The sequence below is a fragment of the Hippoglossus hippoglossus genome, chromosome 13, assembly GCF_009819705.1.
Source record: "Hippoglossus hippoglossus isolate fHipHip1 chromosome 13, fHipHip1.pri, whole genome shotgun sequence".
Classification (NCBI taxonomy): Eukaryota; Metazoa; Chordata; class Actinopteri; order Pleuronectiformes; family Pleuronectidae; genus Hippoglossus; species Hippoglossus hippoglossus.
Window position 1 is genome coordinate 16,044,559 of NC_047163.1, and position 13,264 is coordinate 16,057,822.

Sequence of the window (13,264 nt, forward strand, 5' to 3'; positions counted from 1 at the left end):
TTACGTGGAGTTTTCTCCGGGTACTCAAGCTTCCTCCCACAGTCCAAAAATATAATGATATTTCAAAACTAAAATGGCATTCAATAGAGCACATATCTCCACCAAGGCCCAACCATCGCATTAAATTCAATCACGCTGCACCAAATTTCACGCACATATAATTTACTCCAATATGCTTGGATCATGCTAATCCGTCCAGTAGTCCACAACCAGAGGGATATATGATAATAATTATGTTATATTTTTCAACTATTCATATCAAGTATGGGCAAAATGCTGTGTTTCTGATGTTAATGACCTAGTAAACACAGATCAGTGATTGAGTGCCAGTGGTGTTTAACACTAACGTTTGAATCTGCATATTGAATCCAGCTCCGTTAGTCAGTCCTGACAAGAATATTAAATATTTCTGTAGTTGTAATTTCCTGTAAATATCTAAAAAAATCAGACCATGAGTGAGTTTTGATTTGAAATGACTGTAGATTAATTGAGTCGATCAACATCAAATGAATGTGCAACTATGTGGGTATTTGGCTTTTTGGAGCGTTGGGTTATATACACATTGTTGGCTAAACAAAACTTCAATATGATAATGTCACTTTGCACTTAAATTGTCATCGGCTCATTTTCTAGTACTCAATAACCTTGTATTCACATATTAACAAGTTATTTTGATCAAACCATCCAAAGCATGCGCAGGGAGGAAATGAAAGTGGATTTGATTTTTGTTGATATTCACATTACATTACATTTCATTTAGTAATATTCCCAAGTTCACATTGTTCAAAACAACTCATGTTTTTCTCTATCCAAACATGGTCCCTCACTAGTCTGACAAAGAACTTTTTGATGCTCGTTATTCTCCTTTTCACTTTGACAAGTAGACTCTCCTTACTGGCTGATGTCTTCTCAGCTGGACAGGCTTTATGTCGGCTAATGCCTGACAGATCATCTGGTCTATGTCAAGGCACGCTCTGTCTGAAGCCTCTTGCCTCCAGCACTCTTCCTCAACCAGATCATCTGTGTCTAAGTCAATGTAGCACGCTCCGACTGAAGCCTCTTCCTTCCAGGCCTCTTCCTCAGCCAGATCATCTGTGTCTAAGTAGATATAGCACACTCCGAGTGAAACCTCTTCCTCAGTCTGATCAGTAGATATAGCACGGTCTGAATGAAACCTCTTCCTCATCCCGATCATCTGAGTCTAAGTCGATATAGCACGCTCCGACTGAAGCCTCTTCCTTCCAGGGCTCTTCCTCAGCAAGACCATCTGAGTCTAAGTCGATATAGCACGCTCTGACTGAAGCCTCTTCCTTCCAGGGCTCTTCCTCATCCAGACCATCTGAGTCTAAGTAGATATAGCACGCTCCGACTGAAACCTCTTCCTCATCCAGACCATCTGAGTCTAAGTCAGTATAGCACGCTCCGACTGAAACCTCTTCCTTCCAGGTCTCTTCCTCAGCCAAACCATCTGAGGATAGCTCAACATCCAGGCCATCCAAGTCCAAGATATCCTTCTTTTTCAAAGCATCTCCTGAACTGAAACAAACACATCATTAGATTAGTGGTTCACTCAACCAGGAATTAATCAAATCAAGTACCTGTACTTACTATGGGCTGTCCATGTGTTCCATAGGATGGACCATCGTGAGGAAGGGGTGGAGGAGAGCGCCCTCTGGTGTGATCCTCCTCTCTGGGTCGGTCTCCAGGAGGCCTTTCAGGAGGCTGACGAATGCTGTCCTGTCTCTGAGCTTACTGGAGTTCTGCATCTCTGGGTGGAGCTGGATTTAAAACAAAATATCTGACAGGTCAGTTCAACTGCGTCCTGTCTCTCAACAACAGAGAAACTTGGTTTGCATCTTTTTATTAGTGAAATGAACAGCTTACTTTGATCAGGTCATCCAGGCAGTGAATAGGATTTCTCCATATCGTAGGCTTATCACCATTGCTGTGAAAGTACTCACTTGGGGTCTGCAAGAACAAATCATGTTAGTCAGATACTAAACATTAGCCACAAGCTGTTGTCTTATTGGGAGATAAAATATTGAAGTGGTTGAAATACCCTCATCGACCATCCTGGGTCAGAACAGTGCTGGTTCTTCTTGAAGAAGAGGCTGGTTGCATGCCAGCAGAGAGGAGGTGGTCAGCTGGCTTGACCAGCCTGTCGACGATTGCTTTCATCTGGAGAGAAAATATAAAGAATCACATCAGCCAACATTCTAAAACAAGTCCCCAGGTTTGGACATGTGTCTACGGCAGAATAACCCTCTGTCCTTTTAAATCAGTATATATTTGGTTACTTACTGACTGGTACTTGCAGAGGTGGCCAAATGGATGATGTGCGAGTTATAAGAAGAAGAGCAAGCAGCCGACACCCCACATGTCTATGGCCTCAGAGAAGGGGAGGCCCAGGAGGATTTCAGGTACTCTGTTTATAGAAACAAGAATCATAAGAGTGGTTTAGTACATCATCACATTCCACATGTGTTGTGAGGACTGAGACAATTTCTGGTGGATCATAAAAACACACAAGTACCGACATGTTTAAAGAAGACCTATACCTGTAACCCAAAGCCTGAATTATATCCCCATGAAAGTCCTCTGGGGTGTTGATGGACATTCCGAAATCAATGAGTTTGACCCTGAAGGGCTCACTCTGGTGGTTCACCAGCATGATGTTGTCTGGTTTAACATCTGCGTGAACCACCCCAATATGCTTCAGGGAGTCAAAAGCTGTGAAAAACTTCATAGGCAAAGGAAACAATATAAAAGGTTAGTTGCAGATACCATTGACCAGGGTTCACACTTAAAACAGATCTAGAAGAAATACAGGTATGTTAGCACTTGATGGCACTTGTGGCCACATCATCTTTACCTGGAAAGCCATCGGCCGAATCTCGTTGAATGTCAGCGGCTTCCTTTGTCTTTGATCAAACAGCTGGTAGAGGTCCATGTCCAGCAGCTCAAACAAGAGACAGGTTTTTCCTTCATTCTCAAACTTCTCAATTTAGTGAACCACGTTCGTTTTGACGGGGTCGAGGATGCTCAGCATTTCAAGCATCTTTGACTGTGGAAGAGAAAGGAAAAACAGATAAGTTGAACAGCATTTTATCAGCAGTTGTTTTCATAATCGATTCATAAACAAGAACATGTGAAATGAATCTTTCAAGTACCTCGAATTCAGCTTCTTGCTCATTGTCCAAGATCTTGATGGCCACTTCCTGTGAAGTGCTTGTATTCACTGCCCTGGCAACTCTGCCATTACACCCCTGTCCGATAAATTCATAGATGAGGTAGCGATTGGTGCTACTGCACAGGATCTTGTTCTGTGGCCCCTTAGATTTCTCTGATTTCATCTTTTCATCTGTGACCAAGAAGAAGAACATGTGAAGGTTACAACTTGGAGTCAGCAGTCATTGGAAAAATTCTCAATTACAAGAAAAAGTCGTGCATTGAAACTGTTCTGTAGCAGGAACATATTTATTATCAGAAAGATGTAAAGTACGGAAAATTACACAAAGCAAAGATACATTTTTCAAACTCTTAACCTGCAATGTAAGCATTTTCCACCATTAAATAATGTAGTCGAGTTGAGATATATAGCACAAAAAATCTAAGATACTTGTACAAGCATCCTAAGTACTGTACTTGAGTAAATGTACTTAGCTACACCCATTACTCTGTGTTGAATTCTACTTACCAGTTGTATCTGCTTTCAGGAGGCTGCAAGTGCATTTGAAAAATTACGAGGCTGATGTTCAGTTTGTACAATCTGTGCGAAGTGAAGCCCCTGTAGTTCTGTATTTACAGGTGGTAAGTGGCATTGAAGAATAATTTGAGTTAACTTATAGTTCTAAAGGGATGTGACATCAAAGTCAACTTAAGATTCTATAACTGCTTTAAGTGTAACTACTTAATCAGTCAATTGTTAGTATTTGATATATGCTATTAACTATCGTCTGTGTAATATGTATTTTAACCCATCAAAAGGTAAGGCGTCAACCTTTAACTTTTATTTTAAATCTTATTTAAACCTGCATTTGACTGGAAATAGCAGGCAGATACATATGAGTATCAGGTGTATCCACAATTAAAATGTACATAACTCTGTGAATTTCTCGGATTTTGAAGCCGTTTGCTTTCTTATTGCTCTGCCATAAATAATGAGGGAAGTTTTGGGCTTTAGATCCTCCGCCTTGGCTTCTTACAATCATGTCAACACTGCTTCTATGTCCTCCTTGGGTTTTGTAAGGTCTCTCTTTCGTCATACACACTGTTAACTGTAGGTGGCGGTAGTGTGGGTGAGCGCCGAACGGGAGCGCCGTGTTAGGGTCGGAAGAGGAAGAAGCAGCATTAAGGGAAGTGCCGCAGTGACTCGAGCTCTGTTCTCTGCTGCGTTCATGTCGAGCAGGGTTTTAATCAGCAAACAGACAGGCCCAATCCACCTCTTTTAAACGATATAACTGTACTAACAGAACGGCGCACAATGGCCACTGGTAAGTTGGTGGTTCGGGTATTTTACTTTTTATGTTTTGTGTTTGTTTTGGGGCCTGATAATGAAAAGTGGGTCGAATAGCGCTGCAGCTAACTTAGCTGCTAGCCGCGAGGCCGCAGGGAGGGCCCCGTCTATTTCCTGGTGCGTGTTTTATTAGCAGAGCTATGCTAGCCTCACGGAGCGTGTGGCTACGTCTGTTTATTCCGTTTTCAGCTTACTTCGTGGTTTTGTTTTACTGTTATTTTTACGCACAGCTACGTGTAAGTGAATGCGAACATCGTAGACTAGCCTGGCCGTGTGGTGGCTATTAGCTGGAGGTATCATCTCGGTGTTTCTTTGTTTACAGCGATGCTAATAATGTCTGTGCTGCTAATTGAGCTACATTCCGCGCTACCTGAAGAAATGTAGTGACATGACGGGGTGTTGGTGTTTTATCGGTGTCTCTCAACGCAACCCGACGTGGTGGGCGAGCTGCATTTGCTCAGCGAATGACGGTGTTGGTTTCGTTTCAACATTTACACCGAGCCGAAACCAAATTGACCGCCATTTTCACAGACCGGCGTGGTGACGGGCCTGTCCCACTTCTCTGACTTCTGCCTCGCAGCCTGCACGGCTTCAGCTGCTGCTTAATCACATTCATACTCCTTAGCAAACACGTTGTTGCCCTTCCGGTGTAACAGATCTTCAACCACTTATTTCTCTTTCAGACTCAGGCTACGGCCAGCATGGCAGTTCACAAAGGTAATGCACAGAGGATAACACGGAAAACCCCAAATAAACTGTTTACATATGTTTTTATGTTGGTATCATGTACCATTGCACAAATTCTTAATCGTGACGATTTATAACACACGAACAATGCAACAAATACCAGAAACAGGATCATTTCCCCTACTTGTATGAAAAGATGTAAAACGGAAAATATGATGATGCCATGAATTCAGTGAGTTAGGCTTTGTTTATTTCTATAAATAAAACACACTGAATTAGTTTTGTAGTCCTTTTTTACTATAAACCATTTAATTTACTGACAATGATATTGATACTTTCATGTCAGACAAGGTCTGGGCTCATTAGGAGCAGATTTTTAATGACTTGTTGAATTGTCATGGGCATCAAATATAATATCTTAGAATATAGTGTAGATTGTTCTAATCATGTACAAAGAGATTTATAATATCCTGCATTAATTAAATACCCAATCTGAAACACTGCTAACAGAGCGACTAAATGTTAATTATTTCTCATGACTGCAAAGTTAGTTTTTATGTTTGAGGCACTTTGTAATTGAAAAGGGCAATATAAATAGTTTAGTATTGTTGTTGATGCACTTACAACTGGAAGCTCACTACTTTCATGTGTTCTGTAGCTATGGAGCCTATGCCGGTCAGCAGGGCGGACAGGTAAGATCCAAACCCTTTGTTGGCTGTAAGCATTATAAAGTCGAACCGGTTTTCACTCTGTGATGATAACTGTCCAAATGGCCTATCTGACAGGGTTATGGACAAGGAAATGGCAGTGGCTCTTACAGCGGGCAGAGTTATCCTGGCTATGGACAGCAAGGTGCAACACCTGCTGCGACACCAGCTGTGACGCAAGGTGCGACGGAAGGTGACCCGAGGAGCAATAACATACCTAAACCCAACTTAAATCTTTGTATTGGTTTTATCAATACTGTTGATGTGACCCGGTTGTGAAATTTCACTTGATTTGATTTGTGATATGTGGTAGTTGTATAAACCAGAGAGATTAGAACATTCAGTGTTTCTCCTAGGATGGAGTTGTAGTAGCGGAGGTAAAGTGCACCCAGAAACATTTTCACTTCACCTCCGACTGCTTCACTGTCTGTTGTTCTGTGTCAGTGTGGGCGGGGCTGGCCCAGGGTGTGAGAGTTAAGACTCTGCCTCACTGTCAGACAGAGAAGTGGCACTCACTAAATGTCTGACATTTTTATCTAAATATGAATGCAAACGCAATGCGCAATTTATTTAGGTCACCAACAGTATCAAGTTCCTGTTTATATATCAAATGATTAGAAGGTATAGTAATTATTGAGATAGGCCTACCAGTGCTTGTTTGTGGGGAAAAAAGTTGGCTCAGTAGTGGCGGTCATATTTCAGTAGGTGTACTGCCACTGCTAAATGCATGTATGGGAGACGCTGACATTATTTTTGTAAGGTAGTGATCGTCTAGTTTACTTTCCCGTTGTGATTTTAGTTTAGAATAATTTTGATTAGATTTGATATGTCTTTATAAACCATGGGACAATATTTAATGAGTGGAATGTCTGAAAAGAAATTGGATAATTCCTCAGAATTGTAAACTTTCCATTTGACTCTTTGATTTCTTTCTTTTTTCCATAGATGGTTATGGTCAGTCTCAGCCACAGCCACAGAGCTATGATAATTATGGGCAGGAATCATCTGGGTAAGACACTAATACCACATTATTGATGGACCTTTTCACATTTTCACTGACATTTCGTGCAGTATGGCAAAATAACAGTATAATGTTTAACTGTCTCAACATCTAGTTTATAAGATTTTGATCATTAAACAATACAATAATATAGTATACAGCAAACCAACCTGGAAACCAGCAGATCAATTATGCCATCCAGTTTAACTTGACTAGTTGCTAATGTTGTCTTACGTGTCTCAACTTATTGGATTCTAATATTTGTCATCTCAGTTGTGCCGACTGTAATGATCTTTCTAAAACCACTTTAAGGTATGGTGACAAGTCGTCTTCTTATGGACAACAAAGTTCCTATGGCGCCCAGGGACCAGGAGGAGGAGGAGGAGCACCACCACCAGTAGCGGCGGCGGCAGCAGCAGGAGGAGGAGCAGCAGCAGCCAGTTACGGACAGCAAAGCTCCTATGGCAGCCCGGGGCAAGGAGGTGGCAGCTATGGAAGATGGAGTGAGGGTATGAATATCTGGATCTTATATAAAATAGGGCGAATGTGTCTGTTCTGTGGGCGCCCATTAATGGAACAGCAATTCAGGTTGTGGTATCCTTAAATCTGTCTCTGCACTAGGTGAAAGTGGTGGTCAGGGGGGCAGGTTTGGACGTGACCAGGGCGATCGTTCAGAAGGCGGGGGCTTCAGAGGTCGAGGCCGTGGTGGCTATGATCGCGGCAGCTATGACCGCAGTGGTGGTTTCGACCGTGGTGGCTTTGATCGCGGCGGAAGAGGCGGACCTTCTGGTATGGGGTAAGTTGCACAGTGCCACTGCCCCTAAGGTACCTCCCATACACTGAGATATGACTTGTTTTTGCACTGCCCATCACCACATGTTGACTGCAAACATCCACATAATTGATTTTCACTAATCTGCTCCAGATTCTAGGTCTGGTCTTTTTTTATTTTGTTTCTTTTCAAAACTTACTACAGATCATTTTCACTCCCTACTGCATGTTGCTCAAGATTCCTAAACATTTTTAATTTTTTTTAATTTTTTTTAATTTTTTTCAAATCCTGGTCCATGTGAAGTTTTTAACATAAGAAACATGCTGATGTAAAACAATCAAATGATGCATATTCGCATGTACCCGAAAGTTGTGGTTAATGAGTTTTCAGCCATGATTGACGTCTAAAGTAAATGGAGACTGAACATGTCTGCTCAATTATGAGCTTTAAAGGCACCGGTGACCCAGTTCTACAACAATATTGTCGCAGACATTGGCACATGTTTTATCTATTCTGCAATAGAACCGTTGTATGTCGACCCAGGACGAGGGAAGTAATTTTCAGAGTCAACATTTCAACTTAAATGCGAATGTCTTGAAGTTAGATGGATGATTCTGGAAATCTACTCCATCACATCAAATGGCGGTTTCCCCCTTATTAAGACCTATAAACATGGCACATCTGAGATTCAAAGAGTTTCTTACCAAGGTTACTGTCTGCCCTTGCTCCTGAGGAACTAAATCGTTTTCTTGGAAGTTTTTGAGGCCTCTTGGTACCATTGGAAAGCCTTGCTTTCTGGCAGAGCAGTTAACAGTGTAAAGCCAAGTGGTATTATTTTTCTATCTATAAACCAGAGAAAACTTTTCAATACAGCAATAGCTTCACTCACACTTTAATAATTTGATCAGGATCCTACCAGCGAGGATTTTTTTTTGCTTTCAATGTTTTTATGAAACTGCAGCCCAACTTTTTCAACTGAACACAAACTCAACTGTGGACTCTTGTGCTGCGCTAACGACCACATTACGGTTTTTGAAACAATGGAAACGCCACTGAAACGATGCCTTTAGACCTGGAGCCACATCTTCAGCCGCTTCACATTCAACAGGTTTCATTGAAGTATTGTATATTTGACAATGGCCAAACGTGTGTGTTGTGTTAACATGGATCTACATTTTATACTACAGGTGTTCAGAGTGATTGAACTAAAACTTGGACCTCAGTTAATGGATCTCATAAACGCACTAAGTGGAAGATTGCTTATCAGTTGCTACACCCCTTCTAAACAATTTGGCCCCTCGGGAAAAAAAAAACTGGCTGGTGTTACAGCCCTTGGTATCCAATTTGGTCATGTAAAAAGAGAAGGAACCAAATTTCTTTGAATGGTGACGTGATCAATTTCTTCACCGTCTGCCCGATTGTTCAGTCAGAGCTGCCCAGTCGTCTGTTCATTAATCTCTAATGTCAAAGACTAATGCATTCCTCGTGTGAGACGTTTCCACCATAGTCGCACACCCTGGCAGGAGTGCATACTGATGGGGATGTAGGGGAGCTTTGAGCTCTCAGTTGGGACAAAGGAAAAGCCATCATATCTCCAATTTTTCCTCTGCAGAGGTGGTGACCGTGGTGGCTACAAAAATTACGGTGGTAAGTGACGAGCATCAGAACTGTGTCGGTGGGGGAAGAAAGAACTTGAGTTAGCAAAAAAGAAAATAAAGTGGGATAAAAAAAAAAAACTCAGTGAATGCCACCATTTTCATGTCCAGATCCCAAGGGACACCACCTTGTTATTCTTGGCAGGATTTCTCATAAATGACTTCAGATATGGTAAAGCACATGGAGCCTGAGTTGTAAAATAATGGTATTGTTGCATGAAGACAAGGGCTGATTGTAAATGACAGAGGTGTTCCCAGGACGAAGAAGGAAAACTTTCTAAAACTGGAGACATTTTGGTGGTTTTCATTTCTGGTGTAAGCTCAAAAAAAGCAAAAAACAGAACAACTTTGTTCTTGTTGGTATGTGATGCAACGGTAACACGGTAACACCCATCAGAGAGCTGTAAACATGGACTTTTGTTTACTTTTCTTTCTATCATTATGCATTGATAGGGATGAAGTAATTACAGTAAAGATTTGTGTGAAACCATGCAGCTTTTAAGGCTCCTTGCTCAAGTTTCCCCTTCCATCATTTCCTCTGTTTAACAGGCTCTCGAGACTACAGCTCAAGGGATGAATCAGGTGAGACTGACTGTCCAGTCAATGTTGTCTATCAGAATGTTGATATCTACCTGAATGATCTCCAGCTATAATCATTCAAATGCAGTCACTCCTGAGATCATTACTGACGTCTCCTCTCCTCTGATTTCTTCCACAGGTAACGAGGTGGACAACTCCGACAACAACACCATTTTTGTCCAGGGCCTGGGAGAAGAGGTCACAGCTCAGGAAGTCGGCGACTTCTTCAAGCAGATTGGTATCATCAAGGTATTTACAATCATCCGTTTTTTATTTTGTTACTAATTTCTTCTCACTCGATTGATATCACATCCTTAGACTACAGAGCCCGTTAACTTATTCTTTGAACCAGTTGATAAATGTTTAGTTGAGTGTCCGAATTCTTTTGAATCCTTCTTCAAATGGGTGTAGAAATTAATTCAAATGTTGTGCTTTCAGGTGAGCAAGAAGACTGGACTGCAAATGATCAACATCTACACTGACAAGATCACTGGTCTGCCAAAGGGAGAATGTACAGTGTCCTTCGACGATCCTCCTTCTGCCAAAGCTGCTATTGAATGGTTTGACGGTGAGATCGCTGACTTATATTTTAAAGGTTGTGACCTTTTTTAGAGTTTGCCTTTCAAATGTAAAGAACGCAGCACGAGATCCTAGTCAGTCAAATACACAACAGGAAAAGGTCTGGAACATTCAGGCGAGGGGTAGTTCCCTGCTCGCAGGAAGTTTCTGAAAAATTTCCAAAGCAAGTAACTTAAACATTTGTGTTCTCACATACAGGATTTTCTGTGCACTTCAGAAAGCAGATTTACTGATTGTTTATTGTTTTTGATTTTTCTCAGGCAAAGAATTTCAAGGCAAACCCCTCAAAGTATCATTTGCCACCCGCAGAACTGAGTTCACACAGAGAGGTGGTGGAAGAGGGGCGAGAGGAGGAGCAGGTGGTGGAGGAGGAGGTGGTGGAGGAGGAGGAGGTGGCGGTGGAGGAGGAGGTGTGTTCTGACTGACCTGTCCCTGGGCTCAAATAGTGTTTCCAAATTGAGGTCAAGCGTTGGGTGTTTCTGCAAAGTTTTTGAACACTTGTTTCCTTTGCTTTTTTTAAGGTTTCAGAGGTCGTGGTGGTGGACCCAACTTTGACATTAAGGGAGGAGACTGGCCCTGTCCCAACAGGTTTGTAGAAGGGAGCTTCATGTTTTTGTGAATAATTCACAGTAGAAAGGGGCTCATCTGGCCCTATTTATAGAGTTGAGGGGTTTAAATGTCCATCTGATCTCTCTTCAGCTCCTGCGGCAACATGAATTTTGCGCGGCGGCAAGAGTGCAACAAGTGCGGTGCACCTAAACCAGGAGATGGAGGTTTTGAAGGGGGTGAGTTTTTAATTATTTGCAGAAGCTGTTCATCCTGAAAACATAAGATTGAAAATATACTGAAGAAATTCCATCAAACATTTCAATATGCCAAAAATGGATAGCGACAACCCTGATACATATTCCCTTGTTTAATGACAATCCTCCCTTTTTTTGTTTGTTTGTTTTGTAGACCGTGGTGAGCGTGGAAGCCGTGGAGGTTATGGTGGTGACAGAGGCGGCGGCGGCTTCAGAGGGCGTGGAGGGTTCCGTGGGGGAGACCGTGGAGGAGACCGTGGAGGCTATGGAGGTGGTGGAGGATTCGGCGGAGGTGGCGGCTACAAGATGGGGGGAAGGTTTGTCACATTTTTCACATTTCACATACAAGCTCGACCTTCAGCATGTCTGAGCCTGTTTGACCTTTTTTGCCTTTGTTGTGGTTTGACTGTGACCAGAAGAGGGTGTAGTTTGCCTGATATGAGTGAACAAATGCTGAATTTGCATACAGCGTGTATTGTATCTTTGTAGTGAGCTGTTATTGCAGGAGCTATAAAATAATTGAACTTTTATACTCATTACCTGCAGGCTTTTAAAGGACTTGAATCATTAAGATTACTTGCCTGAAAAAGGTACAAAGAAGGTGTCAAATTTCCTAAATTGTATTTACAAAATATTTGGAGTGCAGGATGTGATCTAGTTTCAGTTAGCATCATTGTACCTGTCGTAGCAGTGCCACTGATCGGAAACTCCTAGTCAATGAGCAAGCAAAGATATTAACTTAATTTATTAATTTTTGATTGCTTTAATCCATCCATTTTGTCTTCCCATGTCATCAATTATGTTTAATTAATAGTAAATGTTTAAATAACATTGAGAAGAAATTAAAGATTTGATTAAATTGATTTATCTACATCCTACAAGCTTTTCAATCATACTTAATCACTTTGGCCAGTAGAATAAGTATTAACTTTAATTCTATGCCATTATACAACTGTATGAAAGGAAAATGCATAATATTGATGCTGGTTGACACTGACTACAGAAACAAAGCTGAAAAGCTGCTCTATTGCATTTAGTATGTATTTTGTTCTAAGTATATTTAATCATGTTGCTTAAACTTCATGCTCTAGAGACCAAATTCCAAACTGTATAATGTGGAGTCCCAGCACCAGACTCATAAATATGACTAAGGTTTGACCAATAAATCAAATATGTAAAAAGTGTTGTCTAATATTCCTGCTGCACCCTCACCAAACATCCTTCACTCTGCGTTTTCGTGCTCCTTAAAGGTCTTTGTCATTTTAGTGCCATCCTATTTAACTCTTTTTTTTTTTTTTTTTTTTTTTTTTTTTAACTGTTTATTCAATGACAACAGTGCATGTGTGACTCTTAGAAATACAGCCACTGACAGACCTCTGCCTTTGTCCCCGCAGAGGTGACCGCAGAGACGACAGGAGAGAGCGGCCATACTAAGTGTTGAACAGATGGAAACCATTCCAGCCCTTCAGTTCTCCAGTGAAAGAGGGAGGGTTAAGTTCGGGAATGCTTGATCAGATATTCTGATTTGTGTGGCTGGTGAATCCCAACTGCGATCCTCGGACGTGTGGCGCTGATGAGGAGAGACTCTGGGGCTGATTGGCTCCTTTCAGCATGTGGTCATTTTTCTTTTTCTTTTTTTTTTTGTGTCTTATTTCTTTGTACATCCTTTTTAATTTTCTCAGATTCTAGCTGCAAATGTTTTGTGAGATAGACTTCGTACCATTGTTTTGTATGAACGAATAAAATATTTTACTTGGGTTCTGTTTTTCATTTCTTTTTGTTTTTCTTTCCCAAAACTGAAATTAAAAACTGTGATCTTTTCTTCCTGCTTTCTGTGACTTTATTCCCATCACTTGTGTATTTGAGTTCCACCCTCGAGGTCCAGTAATGTTCAGTGAGGGAAGCTGCTCTCCTCTGGTGTTCAGCCCTGAGCTGAGCCGTTCAGACGGGGGGAGAGGGGCGGTGC

The 13,264-nt window shown here is 41.5% G+C and overlaps 2 protein-coding genes across 5 annotated transcripts; one reads left to right on the forward strand and one right to left on the reverse strand.

Moving 5' to 3' along the window:
* Positions 1–1,145: 1,145 nt before the first annotated feature.
* LOC117773130 (homeodomain-interacting protein kinase 2-like) lies at positions 1,146–3,353 on the reverse strand. Its single transcript, XM_034604828.1, has 8 exons — positions 3,171–3,353; positions 3,014–3,064; positions 2,873–2,959; positions 2,559–2,740; positions 2,371–2,425; positions 1,885–1,968; positions 1,609–1,778; positions 1,146–1,536 (listed from the first exon to the last, which is right to left on the reverse strand). The coding sequence occupies exons 1-8, from the start codon at positions 3,351–3,353 to the stop codon at positions 1,146–1,148; spliced, it is 1,203 nt and encodes a 400-aa protein (XP_034460719.1).
* Positions 3,354–4,337: 984 nt separating this feature from the next.
* taf15 (TAF15 RNA polymerase II, TATA box binding protein (TBP)-associated factor) lies at positions 4,338–13,056 on the forward strand. Of its 4 annotated transcripts, none has more exons than XM_034604478.1 (16): positions 4,338–4,493; positions 5,200–5,233; positions 5,862–5,895; positions 5,989–6,103; positions 6,856–6,919; positions 7,223–7,419; positions 7,532–7,706; positions 9,295–9,329; positions 9,887–9,919; positions 10,056–10,165; positions 10,355–10,484; positions 10,756–10,905; positions 11,017–11,083; positions 11,195–11,280; positions 11,453–11,615; positions 12,693–13,056. In XM_034604478.1, the coding sequence occupies exons 1-16, from the start codon at positions 4,484–4,486 to the stop codon at positions 12,730–12,732; spliced, it is 1,443 nt and encodes a 480-aa protein (XP_034460369.1). In that variant the 5' UTR covers positions 4,338–4,483; the 3' UTR covers positions 12,733–13,056. The 4 variants fall into 4 exon arrangements, with proteins under 4 accessions (XP_034460369.1, XP_034460371.1, XP_034460372.1 ...); XM_034604480.1 differs by having other exon boundaries at positions 10,756–10,887; XM_034604481.1 differs by having other exon boundaries at positions 10,756–10,884.
* Positions 13,057–13,264: the final 208 nt, after the last annotated feature.

Excerpts from the sequence above, each read along its gene's own strand:
- LOC117773130 (XM_034604828.1), bottom strand. The coding sequence starts at position 3,353 with ATGAAATCAGAGAAATCTAAGGGGCCACAGAACAAGATCCTGTGCAGT. Across the intron at positions 3,065-3,170 it reads AGCAAGAAGCTGAATTCGAG|TCAAAGATGCTTGAAATGCT; the intron begins GTACTTGAAAGA and ends TCTCTTCCACAG. Across the intron at positions 2,426-2,558 it reads ATTCAGGCTTTGGGTTACAG|AGTACCTGAAATCCTCCTGG; the intron begins GTATAGGTCTTC and ends TTCTATAAACAG.
- taf15 (XM_034604478.1), top strand. Across the intron at positions 5,896-5,988 it reads CCGGTCAGCAGGGCGGACAG|GGTTATGGACAAGGAAATGG; the intron begins GTAAGATCCAAA and ends CCTATCTGACAG. Across the intron at positions 10,166-10,354 it reads AGCAGATTGGTATCATCAAG|GTGAGCAAGAAGACTGGACT; the intron begins GTATTTACAATC and ends TTGTGCTTTCAG.